The 27,649-nt window shown below is 33.8% G+C and overlaps 3 protein-coding genes and 1 long non-coding RNA gene across 6 annotated transcripts; 2 read left to right on the top strand and 2 right to left on the bottom strand.

Annotated features, from left to right (window-relative positions):
- Nucleotides 1-3,567: 3,567 nt before the first annotated feature.
- On the top strand, nucleotides 3,568-12,854 carry LOC122580839 (serine/threonine-protein phosphatase BSL1-like). Of its 3 annotated transcripts, none has more exons than XM_043752994.1 (21): nucleotides 3,568-3,939; nucleotides 4,033-4,093; nucleotides 4,228-4,306; nucleotides 4,384-4,463; nucleotides 4,549-4,643; nucleotides 5,295-5,394; nucleotides 6,410-6,479; nucleotides 6,735-6,836; nucleotides 7,299-7,380; nucleotides 7,461-7,625; nucleotides 8,289-8,457; nucleotides 8,652-8,847; nucleotides 9,439-9,606; nucleotides 9,678-9,916; nucleotides 10,012-10,096; nucleotides 10,187-10,285; nucleotides 10,631-10,830; nucleotides 10,909-10,984; nucleotides 11,389-11,524; nucleotides 11,678-11,817; nucleotides 12,372-12,854. In XM_043752994.1, exons 1-21 carry the CDS (start codon nucleotides 3,735-3,737, stop codon nucleotides 12,453-12,455), a joined length of 2,631 nt encoding a protein of 876 aa, XP_043608929.1. In that variant the 5' UTR covers nucleotides 3,568-3,734; the 3' UTR covers nucleotides 12,456-12,854. The 3 variants fall into 3 exon arrangements, with proteins under 3 accessions (XP_043608929.1, XP_043608930.1, XP_043608931.1); XM_043752995.1 differs by having other exon boundaries at nucleotides 4,039-4,093; XM_043752996.1 differs by lacking the exons at nucleotides 3,568-3,939; nucleotides 4,033-4,093 and having other exon boundaries at nucleotides 4,250-4,306; nucleotides 4,394-4,463.
- A 2,181-nt stretch (nucleotides 12,855-15,035) lies between these two features.
- LOC122583072 lies at nucleotides 15,036-17,334 on the top strand. Its single transcript, XR_006321309.1, has 3 exons — nucleotides 15,036-15,461; nucleotides 15,588-15,699; nucleotides 16,758-17,334. It is a non-coding gene; the product is annotated as an uncharacterized LOC122583072 (long non-coding RNA).
- Nucleotides 17,335-18,402: 1,068 nt separating this feature from the next.
- On the bottom strand, nucleotides 18,403-20,367 carry LOC122581999 (protein SLOW WALKER 1). Its single transcript, XM_043754336.1, has one exon. The coding sequence runs from the start codon at nucleotides 20,228-20,230 to the stop codon at nucleotides 18,626-18,628; it is 1,605 nt and encodes a 534-aa protein (XP_043610271.1). The 5' UTR covers nucleotides 20,231-20,367; the 3' UTR covers nucleotides 18,403-18,625.
- Nucleotides 20,368-21,373: 1,006 nt separating this feature from the next.
- On the bottom strand, nucleotides 21,374-25,398 carry LOC122582356 (NPL4-like protein 1). The gene is made up of 2 exons (XM_043754734.1): nucleotides 24,262-25,398; nucleotides 21,374-21,891 (listed from the first exon to the last, which is right to left on the bottom strand). The coding sequence occupies exons 1-2, from the start codon at nucleotides 25,243-25,245 to the stop codon at nucleotides 21,637-21,639; spliced, it is 1,239 nt and encodes a 412-aa protein (XP_043610669.1). The 5' UTR covers nucleotides 25,246-25,398; the 3' UTR covers nucleotides 21,374-21,636.
- Nucleotides 25,399-27,649: the final 2,251 nt, after the last annotated feature.

Genomic DNA, 27,649 nt, shown 5'->3' on the forward strand with positions numbered 1-27,649 from the left:
CCTCTACAAAATTAGTAAAATGATAGTTGGAGAAAACCCAGAAAACGTAATACCAAAAGATTTCTACAAAATCACTTAAGAATAAGAGAGAAAACCCAGAAGAAAAAAAGTCAAAGATTTCTTCCGATATGAAGAAAACGCAATGCCACGGCAACTATATAAGATATAAGAGAGAAAACCCATAAGAAAAAGATGGATAAATCAAACCTTTTTTGGATCCCCTAAAATCAAGATTCTTTTAATCTTAATTTTGAGGTGTGAAATTAATTTTTTTTTCTTTTGTTGATTCAAAGCTTCAAACACACAAAAGAAGAATAACATTGTGAATTAAATTTTGTTGATAATTAATTTTATTTAATTAATTATGAATTGAAATTTTGAGTTTTTTAGAGAGAGAAAGTAGAGGAATGGTGTGTGTGTGAGAGAGAGGGGGTTTGTTTTTTTTCAAAGAAGAAGCAGAAGGAGGTCATTGCCCCAGATTTCAAAGGGGACCAATCTATATTTTAGGTTTTGGGGGGTGCAGACATGATTTAACTTTTAAAATACTAGTTTTTGTGCTAACCCGGTTTAGTGGCCCGGTTCAACTAGCTCAACCAGTTGACCCAACTAGTTTAACAGGTCGACCGTTTAGAGTACCAAATACTTATAAATACAATCCACTAACAAATAATAGTTCAACCGGGTTAGAGTATCATATACTTACAATTTATTTAAAAAATGCTTATAATCCAACAAGAAAAATTGCAAAATATAAACTTTATAATGATCTCTTATCAAGCCAGAAAAAACATTCACTGAAAAGGTGGCATGTGAAAATAAAATTTAGTTGCAATAAGATAAAATATCTATTCTAATCGTACTTATCTTGTAAATTTTAAGCTGTAAATCTGTAATGAGTAGTTTCAATCCAACAAATGTATTTTGATAATAATCCTACTTTTAGTTTTATTTTCGTATTTTCATATGTGTGCATGCATCTTGATTTCCAATATTTTAAATTCATGCAGTAGCTCAAAGTCTCAAACGCGTATGAAGCCGGCCTCTTAAGCACCACGCATAGCTAAAGGTACTTTTTGCATGAAATACAGCCCAAACATTATTAAAAAAAAAAAATCATCTGATACCATAGAATGTAATGCAATGTATCGGATCTCATGGGATGATGTGACAATGTTCAAGTTTATTTATGAGATCAGGGATCCAAACTTTGGTTGAAATCTAATGGGATTTTTTCAAAAATGATACAATTGAACCATTGAGTGTGGGTGACTCGGTCTCTGACAAGGTCGGGGTCGGGGTAGGGGTATCTGTTACGAGTCAACCCCAACGGAGTTTCCGGTTTCACAAATATTTGGCCGTTTAGAAAGAAAAAAAACCCTATGTAATGCAATGGATCTTTTGGTGCATTGATCTTTTCTTTATTGACTCGGTAACTTTGAGTAAGTCTGGAAGCATCAGCTCATTGAATTGAATTATTGAAAGAGTCTTTGTTTTGCTAACGAAAGAAATTCGTTTGCTGCACTAGTCCAACGCAACTTACTTTAAACATAAATTGTTTGAACTTCAACCATTTATTATGTCCAAATTCAATGCAAATTTTAAAATTGATTGTGTAATTTATCCTTTTTCTAAGTGAGTACTTGAAACACGTATGACTCTTTGTCTAAATCATAACATAAACTTTTTCATTATTGCATTTTTCGTTTTCATAATTTTTATGTATAATGTAACTTGTAAACAAGTTTGACCTTTTGTGTTGTTTGAAAAATGTCATTTCTTTTCCTAAATTAGATGCATTTTTTAGGCACACAATTTTTTTTTAATATAAAGCTAAGATCAATTCTATAATTTAAATGTTATGTAAGTGAAAATTCATTCATTTAAAAGAAAATAAAAAATAGTATTGCATATATAACTTACATATTATCATGTAACACTCCAAATTTTCGAATCGAAGAAAATTGTAGACCTTTTTAAGTTTAATCTCATCTAATAAATTTGATAAATTTGAGAAAGAGTTGTTAAATCTATGTCACTATTAAAACAGATAAAGCTTTGTTTCTTGATTTATCTAGAGAGTGAGCGTTTTTAACTCAGATTAAGAAAGTATTAGATAAGGAGTAGGTGAGTGAGTCCTTGCTGACCTGAACGAAGCGCCTAGCATCTAGAGAAGCAAAGCTTATCTGGGAAAACGGTGCACAAAAAAGGTGGTCCGTCAAAAGTCCGGACTCTCCTTTGCACTGTTTGTATAATTTTCTAAACATCTAAATATAAGATATAAAAACTCTAATCCTCATATAGAAAAATTAAATTTTTTACATATAAAATGACCATTTTAACCTCAATGCATTTATTTTACACTACTAATTTTTTATCTTTTAAAAATATTTTCATTACCTGTAAAAGTAATCATCTTTACATCGATTACCTACGACATTTGTGATCGTCGCCACCAATACACTAGTAGTCACCATCATTCACATCACTATAACACTACTGTCGTTTTTGTTATCGCATTGCGTGTACATCCCAATAGTCTATATATCTATATCTATACTATATTATAAAACAGATTTTTCCTAGATTTTCAATATTGAACTTGAAATTTTCAATATTGAACTTGAAATTTTCAATATTGATTTTAAGTACTTCCCCAAAATGCCCCTCCTATCTATTCTATATTTATCTAAAATAACTATAATACCCTTTCTCTCTTCTCAAATCTCAACCAATCATCTTTTTTTCTCTCTCCTTCATAAATCATTTATTCCTCCAATTCATTCAAAAATTTTTATCTCAAAAACCGTACATCGATAATTTATAAAAGTTGTATGGGTGTTCTTAAAATTTCATGCTCTTTCATTAGAGATGCATTCGATATAGTTTCGACAAATTTTTAAATCCGAGGGCGGAGCCCGTACGGTTAAGACATTTGACTATCATACACTATGATATATCAAGACCTATAACCTATCATACTCTATGACCTAGGTATCACCCCACCATCTCACCGCCGCAACGCACGGGTACTTGCTCTCGTAATATATTAAACGAAAAGTAAGTCAAGGTGATAGCTTAAAACTTTAAATATGAGATTTAAAAATAAAACTAAGTCAAGGTGATAGTTAAAGTGTCTGTTTGGCAAGGGGATTTTAAGGGCTTTTAGGAGCTTAAAAGCCCGGAGCTTTTAAATATAAGTTCATTAACCCTGTTTGGAAACGCATTCGAATTTAAAGCCCCAGCCCCAAAAAGCTTCTAAAAGCCCCGAAAGATCTTTAAAATAAAAGCTCATAAGAAGAAAGTTGAAAAAAAAGCCCAACCTCTAATCCCAACCTCAAGCTCCAGCCCAAGCCATTAACCACAACCCCAGCTCCAAGCTGATACCCAAAGTCCATGTCGCGACTTAATATATGCGAACACGTCTAATAAAAGAACTCTTCCGAAGTCCTTCTTTCCTTCCTGTCCATATTCATTCCACTTTCTCTTTATCCATCTCTCTCTCTCTCTCTGAGTGCGATTCCACATAATGCATTCCCCCAACCGTTTTCTATAACCGTTTTCATTTCATACATACTTACACTATTTTGTATATATCTATCAATAATTATGAATTCAACATATACAGCTTTCTGTATTTAATTATCACTAATAACAACTTATATATACAGTTAATAATTATAAGAAGAATTTTAGTTAGTAATAATTAGGTTTATTAGTTAGTAATAGTGTAAAAAATGAATTCAAAACCCTGGCTAGCACCAGCTCCAAGTTACAGTCAAATAGAGACATTTTGGGATACAGATGAGGATGCACCGGGTCCTCGCTGCGGGCACACGTTAACCGCAGTTGCTCAGACCAAATTACATGGACCTAGGTTGATTCTATTCGGTGGCGTTACCGCCATTGGTGGCGGTCCCTCCTCCGCGGTTCCTGGCATACGTATAACTTATATACATATTATTATTCCTCCTTAGTTTATGTGTTGTTACTTGTTATATGTATGGTGATATTTGAAATGTTGATATTTGTTAGGATTAGATGGTGTGACGAACGCAGTTCATGTGTATGATGTTATTACAAGAAAATGGACCAGGTTGGTTCATGTATTCATGTGTATGATGTTATTTATTAGAAAATGAACCATTACATATTATGTATATTGCATTTAGTTCATGATTTTTTTTTTTATTGTGTGAAATGGGAGTGTTGATTGTGAAAAGTTTGTAGAATTCAACCGGCTGGGGAGCCACCTTCACCTAGGGCTGCTCATGTGGCTGCTGCTGTGGGGACAATGGTTGTATATCAGGTGATTAGTAGGTTTGTGATGAGATGTATACAATGTTTATGGTTTTGAGCTTTGATTAATTTGTGCTGTGTGGCTAGGGGGGGATAGGTCCTGCTGGGCATTCGACGGATGATCTTTATGTGCTTGACTTGACCAATGATAAGTACAAATGGCACAGGTAAACTATAGTTGTGTATTTATTATGTTTTTTGAGCTATCACTTGTTTTTATATATGTTGGTTGGTTCCTTTTGTGGTTTGCAGGGTTGTTGTTCGTGGGCAAGGTCCTGGCCCACGTTATGGTCATGTGATGGACTTGGTTGCCCAACGTTACCTTGTTCTTGTTAGTGGCAATGATGGTGCGTTTATCGCTTTCTAGAACAGCTAAATCATTTGAAAGTTTTGATTCCTTGAAAGGAAATGGTAAAATGGACAGGTTTACTAACTAGTCACTTCCAGTCTTCCTCCCTAATGAGTCAATAAGATGTGTAATGAAATAGCAATCTATTGCTGTTGCAGTGTTTTTGTTGAATCCTTGTCCCTTATAAGTCGATAAGATGATTATTGAAATAGCAACCGTGCAATAAATTTTGAATTTTAGGCCTTTTGCGTGCTTATATCGTTATTTTTTGGCTAAAGATACTCAATACCTTAAAAATTTTGAGGCCTTAATTTCATACCATTGATATTTAAATTTAGAGCTGGTTTCCTACTATGTCCTATTTCTGAAACTATAGCTGAGTTGCTTGAGAAACGGATTTCTTATTACTGATTATAATGAGATATTAAGCCCTTTATTTTTTACAGTTTAGCCTTTGTGGTAGTGTAGCGTTAAACACTATCTGTTGTTTAGTTCTGTGTTAATCTATAAAGATTTATCTCTTTTGATTGTCATTTCTTGCATATTTACTTTTCAAAAGTCTTTTCCCTTTTCAAACATTCTAATTTAACTGGTTATATGTTGTTTTATTAGTACATAAACTTATAACAGCGACATCTTTTCTGTGTAGGAAAGAAAGTACTTTCAGATGCTTGGGCGTTGGATACTGCTCAAAAACCCTATGTTTGGCAGAAACTAAACCCCGAAGGTGATAAACCTTCTGCTAGAATGTAAGTATACAATCTAATTGTGAATGAAGTGTTGAGACTTCCATAGGTTAACTGTGGTTGATCTATGACATCTATGGTTGTTTGTCTGGTTGTGACTCTGGAAGTAGTTCCTTACTATTATCCTTCTGAATATATGATCAACGTATTTGATAGATTCATATCCATGAAAATGTGATATCCGTATACTTGTGTAGCAGGTGTAAACTGAATTGAAATATATGGGTATCTGTACTTGGTTTTTCAAGAAACTGAAAGTCAATAGTGTATTTAACTGTTGTTTTTTTCTTTCAAGTTGTTGGGGTTTACATTTCGACTAGTTAGAATTTATGATTATCCTATTTCAAAGAAAATGAATAGTTTAAAGCTAATTGGGGTATCCAGTTACCTCCAAAAAAAGGAAATTATTAGGTTTGTTTTATAATTACTTCCTTTTTTATTAGAAAATCAAAGATTAACAACACTACACAGTAATTCACACATTTTTCCATTATGGAACTTAGATCCTCAACCTCTTGGTTGGTGGCAAACTCACATACTGCAAGGTTATATGCTCCCCGGTGTTAAAGACTAAATAACTTGTTTGTGACAAGCTTTTATGATAGATCAGCACATATATGGTATTGAGGTTCAGTATTGTTGTTCATATGTATTCTTGTTTTGATCATTAATCAATAGAACCTAATATTTTTTTATTTAATTTTCATAAATCTTGATTGATGGCTATTACTTCTAGAAAACAAGTCAAGCCACTCGTTCAATATAAGACCTCTCTAAAACTTGAATTCCCGGTTTTAAATTTGTTAATATTCTATTAGATATAAGAACTTAACAACTAAGATAAAATTTAGTCAAATGACTTTCCAGGTTACATATGATTATATAATTATATATTAAGCACCGAAAACAGATTAATAAATATGTAACATTTCTCAAAAGCATATTGTTGATGGATTAAATATTTAATACGAACTGTATTTCAAATGTTTGTGTCTTAAATGTTTAATACACTTTACAGGTATGCGACTGCTAGTGCCCGCTCAGATGGTATGTTTTTGCTCTGTGGTGGAAGGGACATCTTAGGCACGGTATGTCCTGTAAATATTCATTTATCAACACATGGTGTATGTACGTAAATCTCAGATCTGATTTAGTTTTTTTTTCTGGGTAAGATATGATTTCGTTATCATAAGCAAACTGAAGAATAATTAAAGTAAAGAGAAGTTGAAGTTAATTATACTAAAGTTTGCTCAAACTATCAATTGTTTTCATTATGTAACACATTGTATTGTTGTTTAACTCTATATTGTCCTAAAGCTATTGGTTTATATATCCATTTTCAGCCGTTAGCAGATGCTTATGGTTTGCTTATGCATAGAAGTGGTCTATGGGAATGGACACTTGCACCTGGAGTTTCACCTTCAGCAAGGTACCAACATGCCGCGGTAAGCTATGATTATGTAGCTAAAGTAACAGTTCACACACTCACCAAGGTTTCATATGATGCTCGTGTTGGTCAGGTTGGCCTGCTAACATCTTTGTGTCCACTGGTCTTAAAATTTGTAAAGTTAATGATATAATCACCTAATCATATCAGCAGACATACTAATCTGGTCTTTTTTAATATAAGAGTCAACCCATTCAACTGGGTTGAAATTCCCACCTCTAATTGATTGTGCATGTAAATACCTGTCCTTGTGTGCAAATACTTTTCCTTTTATTGTCTCATTGGAGACAGTTAGTGTAAATATTAGGTGGTGCTTTATAGGTGTAAGTCTTTGCCTTTCAAAAAAATAATAATAATAAACCGTGTAAGCTATTGCAATTTGCTTGCATCATGTCTTTTACATTGCAGAATAGTTAATATTCAGAAGATCCTGCTCATTTAATCATTTGTTGGTAAGCAGGTATTTGTTGGTGCTCGATTGCATGTTACAGGAGGTGTTCTTAGGGGAGGACGATCGGTAGACAGTGAAGCCGCTGTTGCAGGTTAAGATTTATGTAACTTATACTTATCACACGAGTTATCATAACATTGATAAAGAAAATACAATGGTTACATTTTACAGTGTTGGACACGGCTGCTGGAGTCTGGTTAGATAGATATGGCATGGTGACTTCACAAATTAACAAGGGCCAAACCAAAGATCCGTCTTTGGAACTCATGCGTCGTTGTAGGCATGCTGCTTCATCTGTTGGTGTTCGCATATACGTCTTTGGTGGTCTCAGAGGAGGTATCTTCTATTTCCTGGAAAACCCTTTTCTTATCATTTGATTTGAAAATTTATGCTTTTGGAGTTAAACCCCGTATGTTATTAACGTTAATAAGATTACCTCAGAACTTCACATAAAGAGTAGAATATTACATTTAGGTACCCTCTACTTATTTATTATATATATAAATTATACAGTCTAACATTCCCCCGCAAGTTGAGGGCGTGGAACGACTTGCAACTTGGACCATAAGAACTGGAATCCTTGAGAGGGTAAAGGCTTTGGGAAGACATCTGCGAAAGTGTTAATTGTACCATCCACATAGGTTGATGATTAGAAATGGTTTAAGCATGCACCTTCCAGAAACTGTAGTTACTAGGAGAAAGGGTGAAGGCGAACCTGTGCGTATTATGAGCTTTTTTCTCTGCATCAGTAAAGGCAACAATAGTAGCAATGTTTTGACTGGACAAAGAGATTGAGATGGCGGAGGTATATAGATTGCCGATTTAGACTTAGAGGCGGTAGAGGTTCCTGAGATCTGATATCAAGTTAAACCTTGTATTTATCAAGTTTAATAAGATTACACCAGAACTTAGAGTAGAATATTACATTTAGGTACATCTACTTATCATAAATATAAATTGCACGGTCTAACATGGTATTATTTGTTTCATGTAATGCAGATGTATTGTTAGATGATTTTCTCATAGCAGATAATGCGCCTGATTCTGATTCTCCTCTGTTAACACCTGAAAGCAATTCATATGTAGCAAGTCCTGGGTCAAACCATTTGAGCCCATTTGATTCTATGTCTCCCAGCAGTAGACCAGAGAGTCCATCTGGTGGCCTAAGGTTGATGCCATTTTCCTTTCGGTCCTACAACTTACTGTATGTTGAAATTTAAGATTAGATTCTCATTCTAATCTGAATCCTTTCGGTCCTACGACCTACTGTATGTTGAAATTTAAGATGCGCTTCTCATTCTAATCTGAGTCATTTTTTAGAGTTGACTATCTGGCTCTCTAATATTTTTTTAATTTTTTCAGTATGAGAAAAGAATCAATGGAAAGGCTAGCTGAAGCTTCTGCTGCTGAAGCTAAGGCTGTTAATGCTGTGTGGCAAGCTGCACAAGCGCATTCTGCTAATCCTGGAGGAACAACCGCTTCAACTTACCCACAAGCTGCAGAGGCCAATTCAGAGGGTGCTGATACCGAGCGAGACGTCAGACTCCATCCACGAGCTGTATGTCATCTCAACCTCTATGCAGTATTTAATTTAAAGTAATAAGGAGTCAAATTGTTCAAAGCTGTAGTTTTGTGTGAAGGAATAGAATGAATTATGTCTTAAGGGATGTAAATCCTTTATTTTGTTAGTTTTCTATAAATGGGCAAGTGCAGATTTTATCCCATTTCATATCATGGAATTAACTTGAACTCACAACTCAACCTTTTTCCATGTAATTCCCAAACCCTTAGATTTTTCAGTTAAGTTTTGTTATATGATTTTTTCAAAAATAGCAAGGAAATAAAAAAACATTTTGTGTCATCTTAATCATTATCTTTTAGTACACATAGAATCACAAATTAGTAAAAAAAAACAATTTACTTGCATCAAAAACATCTTATATCCATGTTTCCAAAATATGTTTCAGCTGATACGAATAATCCTGAAATCCAAACAGTATACTTGAAACCATTCCATTCATATCGGTCAACTAACTTGATAATGGAATGTAATTCCATTACCTTGTCCATTACGTTCCACCCTTAAATTTGGGTAGTGGATTCCTCGTTTTTTTTAGGATAAAGAAGCATGGTGTTTATATAATTGCAGGTTGTGGTAGCTAACGAAACTGTAGGAAACCTTGGTGGGTTAGTAAGACAATTATCCTTGGATCAGTTTGAAAATGAGAGTAGACGGATGCTTCCTTCACAAAATGATATGTCATCTCCCACCAAAAAGTTCACAAGGCAAAAGTCACCTCAAGGGTTGCATAAAAAGGTAAATTACAACTTATAACCCCATATCTTTTAGTAGAGAAATACTGAGATATTTATATGGCGATATTGCAGGTCATCTCTAATTTGCTTAGGCCTCGAAACTGGAAACCACCTGTTAACAGGAGGTTTTTCCTTGATTCATATGAAGTTGGAGAGCTTTGCTATGCTGCTGAGCAAATATTTTTGCATGAGCCTACAGTTCTTCAGTTGAAAGCTCCAATTAAAGTGTTTGGTGATCTTCATGGACAATTTGGTGATCTTATGCGATTGTTTGATGAATATGGATTTCCTTCTACCGCTGGAGACATAACGTATGCTTAGAATTTGAATTTTTTAAGCACCTTGCTATTATGGATTTGATATGTCCTGAAATGTATCCAATTGACCATCTCTTTCTACTCCTCAGATATATTGACTATTTATTCCTTGGCGATTATGTTGATCGAGGACAGCATAGCTTGGAAACAATCACTTTACTTCTTGCTTTAAAGGTATGCCAGGAATTTGTAACTTGCAACTTACTGCCCCATTTAAGATCGTCATCCTCTATTCACCATGTTTTTCCTTTACATTGCTTTCAGATTCAGTATCCCGAGAATGTTCATTTAATACGTGGGAATCACGAGGCTGCTGACATAAATGCACTCTTTGGTTTCCGTCTTGAGTGCATTGAGAGAATGGTAATTGATAAATATATCTAGGGGTGACGATTTCGACCCATTGAAGGGTACATTGGTGGAATTATACTTTTCCAACCGTACAAATGGGTTAATATAAATCTGCAATTACAATGACAATGGGTCAGAACTTGTAAGTCATCCAGAGTGTTCTGAAAACATAAAACCTATCAGTTAGCCACAGTAAATAGTTAAATAATTCTGTGAAGAAGTTGAAAAAACTGTTGCGGGTTGAACCAACTCGAGGTTATCCCGTTACATTAATTGACCCATCCGGTTAGCCACATCTTATTTGGAGTCGTCTTGATGAAGTTTTTTAGAATGTTCATGTGCTTGTATAATGTATAGGGGGAGAACGATGGGATCTGGGCATGGACACGGTTCAATCAACTGTTTAACCATCTTCCACTTGCAGCACTGATTGAGAAAAAGATAATATGTATGCATGGTGGCATTGGGAGGTCGATACATTTAGTTGAACAGATAGAGAAAATAGAGAGACCAATAAACATGGATGCTGGATCTCTTGTCTTAATGGATTTGTTATGGCAAGTTCTTTTTCACAGCCTACCATTTGGTTTCTTCCAATACTTTCTTGAAAAAATTTTCTTCTTTATTTTCTGCAGGTCTGATCCTACAGAAAATGATAGTGTGGAAGGTCTTAGACCAAATGCTAGGGGTCCTGGTCTCGTCACTTTTGGGGTATGCATGCAGCTATATATCAAGACTCAAGAGATTGTTACTTTCAAAATTTTACTCTTCTTGGTAGAGGTGGCAATTTTGACTCGTTTACTGGGTCAAATAGTCATTTCGGGATACAATTGATTGTTAACGCGTTAGCTGATTATATAATAAAACTTAACAAAAGGAGGTGGGGTTGAAATTAGAGCATTATTTTAAATTTTAGATTTTGTAACTATTTTGAGCCCGCTAATAATTTATAAAACAGCTCAAAGTTTTGGACTATAAGTGTTTCAGTTAACCAAGCCATCATCCAAAATTGTGTTTGTTTTGACCCGAGCCCGACCCACCTACCCGATCATTTGCTACCTCTACAAGTTTATATACCAATATCAGACTGTAATGTATTGTAACTACTGTTACAGCCTGACAGAGTTACAGATTTCTGCAAGAGAAATAAACTTCAGCTGATCATAAGAGCACATGAATGTGTGATGGATGGGTTCGAGAGATTTGCCCAGGGGCAGTTGATTACCCTTTTCTCTGCCACGAATTATTGTGGTAAGCCTTATCTTTAAATGTTAGTCCCTTCGGCTGAAACAATCTTCCACTATAACAGATTACATTGAAAACAACTTTTTTGGCCAATTGATTGGAGTAAATGCAAAAGAAGCAAATGGCTCTCTAAGCTCTAGTTGTGTTTACTGTATTCAGGGACAGCAAACAATGCTGGAGCTTTACTAGTGGTTGGCAGAGGATTAGTAATCGTTCCAAAACTGATTCATCCATTGCCGCCCCCAATTCACTCACCAGAAACATCTCCACAACATGGTCAAGAGGAAACCTGGATGCAGGTAAGTCTCTATTTCCCTTCATGTGTAACCATGGTTCACTACCTACTTTATAATCTTGTCATTCTGTAAGAACCTCAGAGAACTCCTCCAGCCTCTTGTTGTGAGTGAAAATGCTACTGCAACTTATGCAATTTTTTACTCTTCTTTAGAGCACCTGAGTGGGAATAGTACATTTATGGAAACCACCAATGGTTACCATCAAATTCGACAATTTCTTCATTTTTTTGGGTAAATCAACTTATAGAATTCGTACCAACTCACCCTTTTATTTTAGCAATAGAAACGTGGCTGCCTTAAATAGAAGCATCACTCACTCTATTTTTTTCCGAGGTGACAACTCTTGCACACCTAACCTATTCATGTATGTCCCCGGTGGGGTATTAAACCCACAACCTCTAGTATGTGGGACACCTTGGGTACCACTAGGCCAAAGGCCCATTGACATAATCATTATTCCCTTTCTAGATGGAAAACCGAATTATGAGTATATTACATGTGCTACAATTGTTTGTGACTTGTGAATATGATATACATCCATGTTGTCGCTGTTGTAGGAGCTTAATAATCAAAGACCACCAACTCCTACCAGAGGCCGACCCCAGCCTAATCATGACAGGAACTCGCTTGCATATATTTGACTGCTCATTTGATTTATGTATCTGTAAAAGTTGGTTATGCTTCTTGATGGCATCATAGTCAACAAGAAGTCTCACGGGCACAACAGGTCATCTTTGTTTCTTTCTATCGGATGATTATAAGAGATGTATCTATGTAGCATATGTAGAAGTCTATCAAGCGTATATAGGAAACTTCCTGTCTGGTCAGTGCTAGATGACCAGTTGTTCAATTGTTAGGTGTGTACATTCAGGCTGGAGGAAATGGTATGAAGTTTGACCAAACTACGATTGAAATGGCTTTGTTGTAATGTGTATTACTTCTAACAACGCCAATGACGAGTTGGATTGCATTTATAGATCTCATGAAAAAGCAGCTATTCGAGTGTACGTATTATATGAAGCTACTTACTCTTCTGCTTATCCTGTTGGCTAAAGCTGATATCACTATTATTTTAACCACTTGGAATCTTCTAGTTTTACGGACTACTTTTCGATTTGGTTATATGACTTAGCAACTAATAATGAATTGTGGTGTAACATGCAGTTCCGTGATGTTATGAGTTCATGTATATTGAATGGTATTTATGTTAAAATATGAACACATAAACATACATAATCACGAGTAAGCGCAACGGAAGAAATCGAAACAAACATGTAATCAAATTAATTAACAAAGACTAGAATTGAGTCATGTATTTTATGCAAAGCTTCAATAAGATAATAATAATAATGATATTATTATTGCTTAGGGTTTAAAGCAAAACCCTTCTACGATCGCACACTAAACACCTTAAATAATGTATGCTAGTACCCGATCACAAACCAAACAAACCTTTGCTTGAACCATTAACTTCAAAGTTGAAATACCCTTAATGAAAAGGAGAAATCGGCCACTTCAAAGAAAAAAAGGGAGAAAGGAGAGAAAACTTATGTGAAAAACAAGAATGAAAAACCTAGAATTAAGCCCTCTATTTATAGGACTTGATTAGGTTAACTTAGCTTGGAAAATAAGCTACATCAAGGCTTACAAAGCCTTAATGTGGTCGGCCCCCCTAAGCCTTTAGGGTCCAAAGTCCATTTCTAATTTTTACATTTTAATCCTTCTCTTTAATCAATTAAACTCATTTCGTGATCAAATTAATCAATATATTACTGTAATATATCAATTAATATTATTCGAGTTACTGTGTCATTTCGTGTGACCCTGTAGGCTTAAACTATTCCCGGACATACGATTTATAATAAAATGATCACACTCCAACAATTTACTCCTAAAACATATTGCACGATGGAAGGGCAAGTCTTTCACATTTGCAAACTCTCAATGAAGCATATACTTCACCCTAAGACATGTATGGTAGGGATACCAATGCATTACTGCAATTAAAATGTTAATTAAATCAAATCTGATATATAACTCCTAACAAAGCATGAGTTTTAAATGACTGTCTGTATGACTGTATGTATCTCAATAAGAATTATAAAAATACTACCAATGTTGTAATTAACTCTAAACTTTAGCTAAGATCTCAATTTAGCTATAATTAGAGTGTTTCATTCATTCATAAATTTTGCAAAAAAATGACAAATCTCTTCGTAGGTTACATTGTAGATATGAAATGAATAACCTTGTTTTGTTTAAAACCCAATAAAGTTAAATATTATATAGCTCAGTTTCATTTGTGAACACGATCTATACTTGGGGGCCGGTTGTTGTCTCACAACCTTTGAGTCATTTCGTGGATAACTAGTGAGTAGTGATTCATATGTCGTCATGTGGTAGACATCTAGTGAAAGTGTTTAACATTCTAGATGAAACCATTTGTTTTGTTTAAAACCCAATAAAGTTAAATATTATATAGCTCAGTTTCATTTGTGAACACGATCTATACTTGGGGGCCGGTTGTTGTCTCACAACCTTTGAGTCATTTCGTGGATCACTAGTGAGTAGTGATTCATATGTCGTCATGTGGTAGACATCTAGTGAAAGTGTTTAACATTCTAGATGAAACCATTTGTTTTGTTTAAAACCCAATAAAGTTAAATATTATATAGCTCAGTTTCATTTGTGAACACGATCTATACTTGGGGGCCGGTTGTTGTCTCACAACCTTTGAGTCATTTTGTGGATCACTAGTGAGTAGTGATTCATATGTCGTCATGTGGTAGACATCTAGTGAAAGTGTTTAACATTCTAGATGAAACCATAACCAAAATTCAACCACCAATTTGAGATTTTGTGTTTGAAATTATTATTTTTTTTACACACGTCGACAGTACTTATTTGGAGAAGTCATCGAATGGTGAGTTTATAATTTTAAAATGAGCCTACTTTGAGTGCCAAGTTCAACCAATCTCATATAAAATTTGACCAATAATCAAACACACGGAGTTTTCGTTAGATTGTATGAGTATCTAATTTAGCAAATGACAACCATAGTAACCACCTCAAAGTACTTTAGCGGAAAAACTTTTGTAGTTGTAACTTCAAAAGCACGTTAGACGAAACATTGACCATATGAGCCGTGTAATGACCAAAACCACAGCTTTTAATTTCTTATACAATGGGTCATAATTACATATTGAGGTTTGGGACTTGATAAAAAGAAATGAGAAATGATAAGTCTCCTGGTGTAGTGGTGTTTAATTACAATCCAAGCCCTTTGAAAACTCAATCAAGATTGCCGATTAGAACAGAAGAAATTGAACTTTGGCCATCTTTTCATTTTCAATAGGAAACTTGATCTTTTTTTTGTTTTCCTATTTCATTTTCCATTTCTCTAGAGTCTAGATATGCCAAATAATTTGTGTACTTATACTGATAATCAAGTTTTCAAATTGTTAAACTTGCTTGAGAAGATAACCATATCACCATATATCCATCCATATAATCTCTCATAAACCTTCTTTCTTAGCTTTATAGCGAATCTAATTGCTGCACACAAAGATATTTCTCATAACCTTTCCTAAAATGTTTTATATATAAATATTTCAGACACATTTGTTTGGGCGTCTAAAGTACAATTGGTAAGCCTCTATTCTCTTTTTTTGATCCATGTTTGCATGTTTGTCTGAACCTTTTTGACGAAGGTTGAGCCTTCCAGTTAACTGTTGTGTGTTACTGCTTATGTTGGAGTTTTTTCCTTTTTGCAGGGAAATAGATATTGAAACATGGATTTAAAAGAGGTGAGAATTGAGGGAAAGTGTAGTGAATATGGACTAATATGCAGTGATATTTTGAGTTAGATCATTAACATACCATAAGGTATGTCTTAGAAATGTAAACTGCTCTAATGCTTACAAAAATTTAGGATCATTGATATTTATAGTAATTGGGTTATGTCTTTAGCATTTTGTTTGCTTTTTCCTGTCTTTAGTATTTGGATTACCCAAATAGAGTAATCAATCTGTGGCGTTTGATTGATTGTTGCATATGGACTAAAATGCAGTGAAACATTTGATTGGTTTTCAGGTCAATTGGTTTTTCCTGTCTTTAGTGTTTGGATTACCCAAATTGAGTAATTAATCTGTGGCGTTTGATTGATTGTTGCATATGGACTAAAATGCAGTGAAATATTTGATTGGTTTTCAGGTCAATGGTGAAAAGTAAGAAGGTTAAAGTTATAAACTCATAATTTAGTTCTCTTTTTAATTTTGTCTAAATGAGCTATGGAGAATATAATTTATCTGTCTCACCTACAACTTGATGTATCTAGTATCCATTGCCAAGTCGTGTGAATAATTGTGTCAATGGTTTCCTTGTAGTCACTTAAAAGTTTTGATAAGCATTTACAAAGAAAGTTTCATCTGCCTGACTAGTCCTGGTTCAGGGGAAGACAGCTCATAACAGGTTTATTTTGGAAAACCCTACTATTTCCACCATATAAAAAAAAATAAACATAAGGGTAATCATTTTTCCGGTTTATGTCTTTTATAGTTTTATTTTGAATCTTTTGTTGTTAAGAGAGTTCATCAGCGAAGCTGCGGTTGTCAAGAGTATGAAATTGGTCGCTTAGCGTCTTGCTAAGACTTTTATAAATTAGTAACTATTAGTAATGTATTCACATATAGTCATATACCTTCTTCTGCTATTACTTGTATATGCTACAAACAAAACAGGAACTTCTTGACTGCCTTCATTAGAATCTACTTTTGGATATTGCAAATTGCTCCAAGTTTGCTATAAAAACATCAAACTATTGCTTTTGCCATTTATGCGTGTTATGATAATATCTTTCAGCTAGTAAAATACAAAGTCTTTGATTTCATTTTCATTAAGAGTGTGAAAATAGCTTTAGCTGCTGTTTATTGTTTTATGCAAAGGCATTTCTACGGTCAGGATGGAGAGAGCATCAATATATTTGCAGATAAGTAGTTTTGCTGTCAATTCTTCTTACATACGATCATGGCTTGATCTATTGCCAGTATCACCTCATATGGAACCTTCTCTCTCGAAGGACAATGCATTCATCATGGCACTTAAAAAGGTACTAGCAAATGTACATACTGTAGAAGTCTCACAGGCAAAACAGATCATCTTTGTTACTTTATTTAACTGCTCATTACAAGTTGGTTATGGTTCTTGATGGCATCAAGGTCAACAAGAAGTCTCACATGCAAAACAGATCATCTTTGTTACTTTACCGGACAATCACAAGCGATATTATATCTATCTAGCATATATTGGAGTCTATCTAGTGTATATAAGAAACTTCTATCTGGTTAAAGAAACAGTGTGAAGTCTGACTAAATTAGGAGGAAAATGGTGGTGCAGATTGTATTTATAATTCTCATGAGAAATGATATTTGAGTGTATTTGTAGATGACGCTACTTATTCTTCTCCCATTCCTATTGGCCAAAATTGATATCGCTACTGTTAAAATCACTTGAAATCTTCAACTTTCACCGACTCAGCTGTATGAATAGTGTATGATAAGTAGCAACTAAGAATGAATTTTGGTGTAACAAGCGTCTCAGTGATGTTGTAAGGGCATGTAACAAGCATCTCACTAATGATTCACAAACTTCATGTCATTTTGTTAATCATTAGTTACTTCTGTCATCATGTGTAAGATACTTAGTAAAGGTTTTAAACATTCTAGATGACACCACAACTAAAATTCAATCACCAATTCGAGATTTCGTGTTTAAAATCTTTTTGATAGTTTGGGGGAATGTCCGGTACCAAACTCACTGACTGGTGAGTATATATATCAAAATGAACTTCTAATGTGGTTTCCTACTTTAATTTCCAGGTTCAACCAATCTTAAATCAAATCAAACACGCAGTTTTTGTTAGGCTTGTATGAAGTTCTAGCTTAGCAACTGACAATCAAATTAACACTTCAATCTGATAATATTTTAACTGAAGAATTGTTGCACTCATAACTGTAAAAGCATAGAAGACCAAAACATTCACCATAGCAGCTATATGTTATATCCAAAAGCATAGTTTTAATTCCTTATAATGGTCATTTAAATACTAAGGCCTGAGACTTTAACAGAAAGAAATGATTGATCTGCATAAAATTATATACTATCCAAGCCCTTGAATTCAAAAGAGTATGCCAACAAAAAAGCCATGTAGAATCTGAACTAAGTTCACCGAGTAAAACTCTCGAAATTGAAATGGGATAGCCTAATTATCATTTCAGGACCTTTGTCAAAAGATCACCAACAGAACCTTTTAGCATGTTGCAAAAACAGAACCTTTTAGCATGTTGCAACATAATATTGATATCTACAAACCATAGTTTTTCGGTCGATTATATGTGTACTTGCTAATTCTATTCAGTCGATTATATGTGTACTTGCTAATTCTAGGTCTTTCAACCAACCGATGTACCATTCAAGTCCAAATGAATACCAAGTATTAAATTGCATATACTCACCGTTTAACTTCATATGACCCACAACTCACTATCAGGCCCATAAATAAGGATAATCCAAACATAACTAACATCAGAATTGGATCAAACAAGTCATTTTAACTCGAGTAAACAAAAATCTCTTACATAATCAAAAAGTAATTTAATAGCATCATTCCTTAAGAAAAGTAAGCATACAACAATATTAGAAATGTAAAAAAGAAAGAACAATGTTAACTTCTGACAAACAAAATTAGAGAACTTTTAGTGACCCAAAAGATTCTAGAGGCAAAAGACAATCGTTTATATGATATTGTTATTATTCATCTTCTACCTGCAATCTTCAGTAAAGGAGAAATTATACCTTGTATCTCTTGCAAAGATTGTTGGATTCTCATCTCCTCCATAACCAACCTCTTCAGATTTCGAATATGAACTTTTAACCCTTCTGAACCACTAATATCATCTATTCGGTTTTCAACAACTTTCTTAGCCAACAAAATCAGTATACCAGCATACCGTGGCATAGTCGAGTACCTCTGCAAGAAAGTCAATAGCAACCCGAGTTCATCCACATCCAAATTTGAAACACATTTCAAAAGTTTCTTTCGTGACACCAACTCTTCCATCACTGCAACAACATTTTCAGGGTTTTTCGCCTTTAAAGCAGACACCAAAGCCTCTTTGTGATGGAACTTTCTCAATAGCTTATCATGTTCAGCAAGTTTGACCTTTTTTGGTCTCATTATCAAATAATCCCCTTTTGAAGGCTTCTCACTTTGCCCACGATGAAAGTAACGAAAATACGAAGGCCTTAAAACCCTCTTTTCAGGCTCATCAACAGCTCCAAAACCTAAATAATTCCCCCATTCCGACTTAACAATCCCCAAACTTTCATCCTTACTCTTTCTTTTCCCTGCATACAAAACCCCACTCGACGCACCAACAACCCTAGTAGAACAATCAGGTGAAAAAGCCACCGACATAAGAGAACTCGGATACCTAATAGAACTAGTAATCTTAAACGTCGAGTAATCAAAAGTCTTCAAATACCCATCTAACGAAACACTCAAAATCCGGTTCCCAAAATCCCCATTCCCATCCCCAATCTTCCCAACACATAATTTCGTCACCGTCTTATTATGACTCTCCATCGAGTACAACAATTTCCCCCCACCAATCACATCCCAAATCTTAACACTATTCCCACCTGCAGTCGCAATTAACCCACCCGAAGGCAAATAAATCACATCCTCAACAGGGGCCCCATGATCAACACTCATCATAGACCCAACATTTGACACTCTAACGTCCCAAACCTTAACCGTATGATCATAACTACCCGTAACAAACATATCATCACTAGTCGGACTACCCGCCCCACACCTAACATAATCTTTATGACCCAACAAATTACAAACTAAACTCTCATTCATCACATCCCAATACTTAACAACCGAATCATCCCCACCCGAATACAAATGTAACTTATCAGCAAAAGGGTAACTTACAAAATGCACCGGTCTCGAATGCCCTGATAATCGTCTCAAAGACGACCGCTTTTTCACATCGAAAACCTGCACCTGACCATTATAACAACCTGCAGCAAGTAACAGCCCATCGGACCGATAACAAGCTGACGTGGCAGTGTCTTTAAAAGAGGTAATAACGGATTTCGGTTCGAGGGTTTGTGAGCTGAAAATAGTGACGGATGCTGAATGTGTAGCTACAAAATCGTGTGGAGAAATTGGTGAAAATGAAAGATTAGTGATTGATGAAATTAGGGTTTGTTTGGTTGAATTGGGTTTGAACGATTTCCAATATTTGGATTCAGGAGTTTGAGATTTTGAGGTTTTTGAAGTGGGTTTTAGCTTTGGTTTGACGGGGAAGGTTTTGTTTAATGGTTCTTGTTGGGTGTCGATCTCCATTGATGAAGAAGAAGATGATCTATAGATATAGAATAGATATATATACACTACAGGGGCAGGGAGGTTTTCTTTTTTCTTTGGAACGGTGGGGGACGGAGGGAGGTTGAGTTGAATATAGGGTTTTTAGGGTTTTTGTTTATATGATGAAAGGTTTGGCTTTTTTTGGTATTTTAAACACTAATATTTGGAAAATGTTACTTCGGCCACTAAATATAGTTTTGTTTTGGGAAGGAAAAAAAACTCGATTTAGTTTTTTATTGATTGCAGATTTTATTTTTTTAGATCTTTTATTGATAGGGATTTTTAACCCAAATTTTTTAAATAAGTTTGATCCATTTCTAGAAACATATAATCAAAATAATGTTTACTGTAATGATAATTAAAAGATATAAAATAAAAATCTAAACTCACTACTAATTTTTAATTTGCAAGTGTTTAAGACCAACCTTTAGATAATATTCCACATAGAAGCTTTTATTCTATATAACAGAAGGTGAAGAATAAGCTTTTATTTTGTATAATGGAAATTGAACATTACATTCACCAATTTATCCTAATTGTGAATGTGAATATACAAAAATAGTTATCACTTTTCATTCTCTTTTATATACAGAGAAAGAGAATTAGATCAATTATGAGCTAACACGTCTTTTTTGATTCATTTATTTTGTTTCGACCTTTGAATATAAACATTTGTGAATGTGTATGTGTTTTCAAACAGCTTGTAATTGTAAATGCAACTTGAAAGCTTTTAGCAAACTGTTGCCCTGACTATGATTCGTTATGAATGATGCTGCTTTCGATCACCTTACAAGTTTCGCTTTACGCATTGATGGAGTTATGCAAAAAGTACATTTGTTGCGATACTTCACCGGTTGTTTAATTATTAGACAAAAAAAAAAAAAGACTTTCAAAAAAATACGTTTTTAGGAGCACAAATCAACCCTCACGTTTTGACAAAATTACCATTCTAACATGTGACCCAGCTCATCCGACCATTGAATGCCGCCACCTTGTGTTTTGAGGGTAGATCAGCTCGAGAAGAGAGTGTTATAACACAGGGTGACAGTTATGTACTTAATGATCATGACACAAGCCACAAGGTCAAAAATGAACATCAAATAGCAACACAAGCACTCCAGATTAAATGAAAACCAAAACAAACATCTATTGCTGGGAGAAAAAAACAGATTCAACGAGCAAGAGTACAAGTCGACCATAAATACATAGGAATCCATATAAACATGGAACATAGAAAGAATGTGCATAAATGATTATGGTTAAGCCAGCCCATATGAGGTTCATCAAGCCCTTCAACCAAACCATCGACATGTTATAAAAACCAACTCTGATCAGCTGAAAGAACATCAAGATGCTGCACAGAGTGGTAACTAGGAAAACGATCTTCAAGCTGTTGCTGCCATGGACTCAATTATGAGCTGGTAACCTTCAGGAATGGTTGCTTGTGCATGGACACACCCGGCTAATGCTGGGACATCTGTATTGACATCAAGACTCCTGGCTAGAAGAAGTAGTAGATGGAAGTCAGAAATTCGCTTCACAAATGGGAGATTCTTTGTACGATCCAGATGATTTTTTAAGGTTCTCATGGTAATCACTGTGTTTCGATTCTCAACTGGAAATGTTGATGACAAGGGACCCTGCAAAGCGAACAATTTGTATTAATAGGATTGAAAATAATGTGATAAGTGATAACGATGAACTAACAAAAAGATAACGGAAACCAACCACTGACATCAGTTAAGTAGTTAACTACCAAAAGGTGCTAGAGTGGGCCTTTGAATATAGGGTTATACTATTTAAACTAGCTCGGCTCGGATTGGCTCAAAAACACTTTTTCCCCTTCTATAAAAATTATAATCTCAAGTATATACTTAAAGCTTTGGGAAGTTCAATGCATTTTTACCAGGGGATGATTTGACTTCTTCAACCCTAACATACTTTATTTTTATTGGCCTGTCTGAGATCAAACATAACCAAATCGACTAATTTATAAGTAGGACTACCACCTCCACCATTGACATTCAATTAACATCAATGAAACTCGACTATTCAAGATTTACATCTTTTCCCCGAAGCCTGCTGTATAAAATTACTAAACTTAATTGAATAGCAAAGCTTACCCAAATGCTAATATAATTGTTAGATGGATTCTTTAATTGAATCCTAATAATGCAAATGCTAGTGTATAAATGTAAATGACTAAATGTCTAAATGGCAATTATTGCACTACCAAAGTAAGCTCAAAGTTTAAGTAATGTAGCCTCATCCATCCCTTCTAAAAGCTAAAAAGAGCCTAATCTACTCGAATCTCAAAGGTAAACATCCACTATTCTTTTGCAGCGCTGGTAGATTTTCCCCCAGGTCTAGCTACCCCGTCATACCCGCGAGACGAATCACAAGCAACTTGAACACTTAAATCTGATTCTACAATTTTTCACACAAAGGGCCAAAACATATCTCACATTAAATAAGCATTCTATTACAGGGCAGTAATAAAGTCAAGCTCAAGATAGTTGAATCTTAAGGCGCAAGTGAGGCGAGCACCTCTTTGCTTGCCTTAAGCAAGAAGTGCAAAGGTAAGGGCCCAAGTGACATAAAGTAGTAAAAGTTTATAAATGATTTGACATGATACCATTTGGTCATAGAAACTTCAAAAGGAGCCTAATATGAAGATATATATATATATATATATATATATATATATATAAAAGATAATTTGAGACCAACTAAAAAAAGTCCAAAAAAGGACCATTGATTTTCGTAAGTTACACACCACCATCATGATCTACTATGATATACAAGACTTTTTTGTAAAAACACTAAGACTTTCAAGCGACGGGCCCACAGAAAAATCATGTGTAAGTTAACTTACACACTTACACATGTGTAAGTTACACATGTGTAAGTAACTTACACATGATTTTTCTATGGATCCATCGCCGGAAAGTCTTAGTGTTTTTACAAAAAAGTCTTGTATATCGTAGTAGATCATGATGGTGTACAAAAATCAATGGTCCTAGTTGGTCCTAAAATAAGAGGTGGTCTCAAATTATCTCACCCCTATATATATATATATATATATATATATATATATATCTTTGATCTGAGACAGAAAGAGTTCATAATGATAAATTACTAGGAGGAATAAGTCTCGAACGAACTAATCGGTCTATAAAGTTGAAGTTTCCCGTTTCGCTACCTAGATAACTGAATTCAATCACCTTTTATAGTTACTCTTCTCCTAAAAAATTAAGTATTCAGTGCAAACAAAATTGTTTCCTGGTAGTAGGAAATGTGTTCACCTAATAATAGAGGGCATAAATAAGGCAAAGTAGAGGAGAGGTGACAAGACTTCTCTGATCTATATTTTATAGTCAAAAACGTCTTATCACACCTTACATCCAAATGACCTTGCCGGTAAAATTATGAATTTAACCAGATAGTTGAGCCTTTTTTTAACACCAACTTTAAAACGACTTTTTTTGACATAACAACTATAATTTAACTTCAATCCAGCCCAACAAAACCATTTAAATTGGCTCTTAAATTAATTTTTCCTTGAAGATTTTAGCAATAAACTATTTTATTTTGGTTGAAAATTGAAGCAATATACATACAAGTATGCAACCAACTTAAGCAAATACAAAAACCCAAAACTGGTTCTATATTTTTCACATATATGGCCAAGACATGTCTCAAACTTTCATAATGTCATGTTCCAATGTACTTATACCTACCCTCATTCCCTCAAGATACGAAATCAATGTTAACTATAATACCTACAATGTCATCATTTCTAGCACAACAATCTAACTTTAGCTATTTAACTTAATCGAACCTAGTGAAATCAAATATATGGTTAAAAGGTCACTTTTCCGTTCCTATTGTTACCATAAACACACCAAAAACAATGCATAGGTACTAATAACCAACAAAAGCAACAATGCTAACATACCAAAAAAACCAATAATCCACATAAATATATCAACAAAGTCACGAAAACGAACCTGATGATCAAAGATCTTAACAACAACCAAGAAAAAATCATTATCAACTTCCCTAGTATCCTTCCCACCAACAACAACATCCTTATTCATTTTCGACAGCTTCGGGTCATCACCTTCACCAATCTCAGTCACAAACCACCCATCTTTAAACAACTTAACACATAAATCGCTCATTTGAAATGCTTCAAAATGAACATCAGCACCACCCTCTTCATTCACTTCCAACTTCACCATTACAGTAACCCATTCTTTCAAATCACTTTCCCCTTGAAACTCTGCAGCCTGCAAAATCTCCTTATTCGACAACGTATATTCCTTCTTATTTGTCTGCAAAACCGTCTGCGTAAATATAAACCCGACTTTCCTCATTCCTAAACCTAACGCAATCGCCTCAACTAACTTCTCCTCTTCAAAATCCCTTATAAAAACCAAACTATCCTCATTCCCTTGCTGAGGCGGCTCGTAAATAAAATCGACTTCAACTTTTCCTTCATCCGACACATTTCCATACATAAACCCACCCCTTTTAACCGCGAAAGCAAGACTTTCGTTCACATAATGCTGAAACCCGTTCGCGGTATCGCGATCAAACGACACCATTTCACAATGTGGGTTTTCTTGTCTAGTAATCCTCATTTGTTTCGCTATTAAATCATCCATTGTCATTTTTCGTCCTTCGAAACCTGCAGGATGGATTTTGGGCCCTTTAATGACGCGTTCGCCTTCGTACGATAAGTAAACGATTGACCCGTGCCCGATTCCGAGTGATGTGATTAGGGTTTGTGGGTTTGACATGTCGGTGAAGGTTGAAATATCGGTTGAGGTTTTGGCGAGAAGTAAGGATTGGTTTGTTGATAAGAATTGGTTGTGAGTTGGGACATTGAGTTGGGATTCGATTAGGGTTTTGAGTTGGGCGATTGTTATGTTTGGATTGTCGATTTGTAATCGCTCTAATCCGTCTCTGCTTCTGATTCTGATCAACATGTTTGTTTGTTTGTTTGTTTGTCAGACGAAAACACACGATTTATTAAGGAAATTGATTGATGGTATGTTTAGTTTTTTATCAGTCATAAAGTAAAAAGGAAAATATATAGTTGTATTTATGTATTGGAGAAGAAGAAACAGGAAGATGAATCTAGAAAGGAAGGAAAGGAAAGGAAAGAATGAATTAAAATCCTTAGGCCGAATTGGGCCGTTATTCGGTTTTGAAGTTTATATGTTCAACCGGCCCATATACTTGATAGCTGGGATATCCACGGTTTGGTCCAAACCGGCTAAACCATTTAAACTGAGGTATTTGAACGGATTAGTTGGTTTTAAATCAAAATTTTGAACGGTCGATTTGTTTTTTCCGTAAACCATTTGTATGGTTTGGTTTTGGTTTTCGATACTATACAATCCAGTAAAACCAAACCGGACCATTTACTTATAATAATTATAAGTTTATATTTATATTAATAGTTAATAATGTAAACTATATATACTTATTATTTGTCAATAATTATAATAATTTTAATTTTAATTATATATACTTATTATTGATCAACTATATATACTTATATATATTTATTATTGATCAAATGTGACATCCGTCACCAAAATCGATAATTTATTATAGTCTCTAACTTAAATTCTTAATTTTTCGACTAGTCAATGTGCTTACAGAATATAACAAGCATAGAAATGTTGTGATCAAGCCACTATGTGATTCCTATTACTTAAATTTCAATAGTTTAAGGTTTAGTCACTTTAACTTCTTAAATTTAGACGGTTATAATTATTGCTAATATTTAGACATATATATACCTATCAATCGTATTCATTTCTAGACATTTATAAAAAAACTTTATACATTACTTAGTGGTGGGTTAAAGTTAATAATCATCAACGTGAATTACAATAATTATAATTTTAATTATATATAATAATACATCACAAATGTGAAAAATATCTCTACTGGATAGTAAAGATCGGCCAAAAAGGGATTACCATCCCATCTTAATTCACTCTATGATAATGGAAATAGTAACTTCATTATAAACTATTAAAGTTAGTATTTAACAAACACATTTTTTTAACAATTTTATAAACACATTCTATTAACAATTGTATGTAAGTCAAGTTACGGTCAACAAGAGTTTCAATCCCATTAAAATTCTTGATCATAATAATTTATTTATCCTAAATATAAACCAAATCAAATACTTATCTCTACAACTATGGGATAAAAGCATGATTAGTTATCATTAAAAAAAAAAAAATCTAAAACACAATTTACCTTTTGTTACCTTCCCTGCCGTCAAACAAAACACCACCCCAAAACCAAAGTTTTATAATCCATATTATGGAAAGCTTAATCCTAAAGATCTCATGGAATTTTGGTAAGCTTATATAATTTACACTATGTTTTAAAAATGTTTTCATCATATAAATTATATGGTAAAATTCTCATTAATTATATTTAATTTGTAAAGGTACTTTAAGAAGTGATCATCAACCTTGGTGGTAAATTCTTATTCCTTCTATTATATATATATATATATATATATATATATATATATATATAAGTTAATCAACTCGGGTTCAACCCGGGCATGTTAATTAAAATTTTAAAATTATAAAATATAATAAAAAATATATATATATGATGTTTGTAATTAAAGCATTATAACTTAATATAAATTAATAATTCAACTAACACAATAACTATATAGTTAATAAATCACTAACACAATAATAATCTTTAAAATAAAAATGACTACTGCATTAAGTAAATTAAAAAAAGACAAATATTATCTAAGAGAAAATTTTTTTTTTCTTTATATAAGTGATTGACTTGATATAAATCTAATAATTCAACTAACACATTAACTTTATAGTTAATAAATCACTAACACAATAATAATTTTTAAAATAAAAATGACTACTGGATTAAGTAAATAAAAAAGACTAATATTATCTAAGAGAGATTTTTTTTTCCTTTATATAAATGATTAATACTTTTATTAAAGATGTAAAAGGCTTTTTCTATTTTATAAATATGACATCATAATTAAATAAAAAATTTTTAAAGTGAACTATGGATTTGCCACATCAAAAACTTTCTAAAACTACTTATAGAAAACAATCTTGTTTTATTATATATAGAGATATAAGTATTTAAAATGTATATGTAATCTATTTGAAGAGTATATCTGTAACAACCGTCATAGAAATGTTTTAAATAAGTTTCTAGAATCGTACTTTCGCTATTAGAACGATTAGACAGTCCAATTCAATTCAAGTTCTTGATATATTTTAGACTCAGTTATATGTTTACATGAAGACCCATTTGATCTTAAATCTTGACTTAAAGGACGAATCTATAATTTAATACGATAAAATACTA

Source organism: Erigeron canadensis, chromosome 9, assembly GCF_010389155.1.
Source record: "Erigeron canadensis isolate Cc75 chromosome 9, C_canadensis_v1, whole genome shotgun sequence".
Lineage (NCBI taxonomy): Eukaryota > Viridiplantae > Streptophyta > Magnoliopsida > Asterales > Asteraceae > Erigeron > Erigeron canadensis.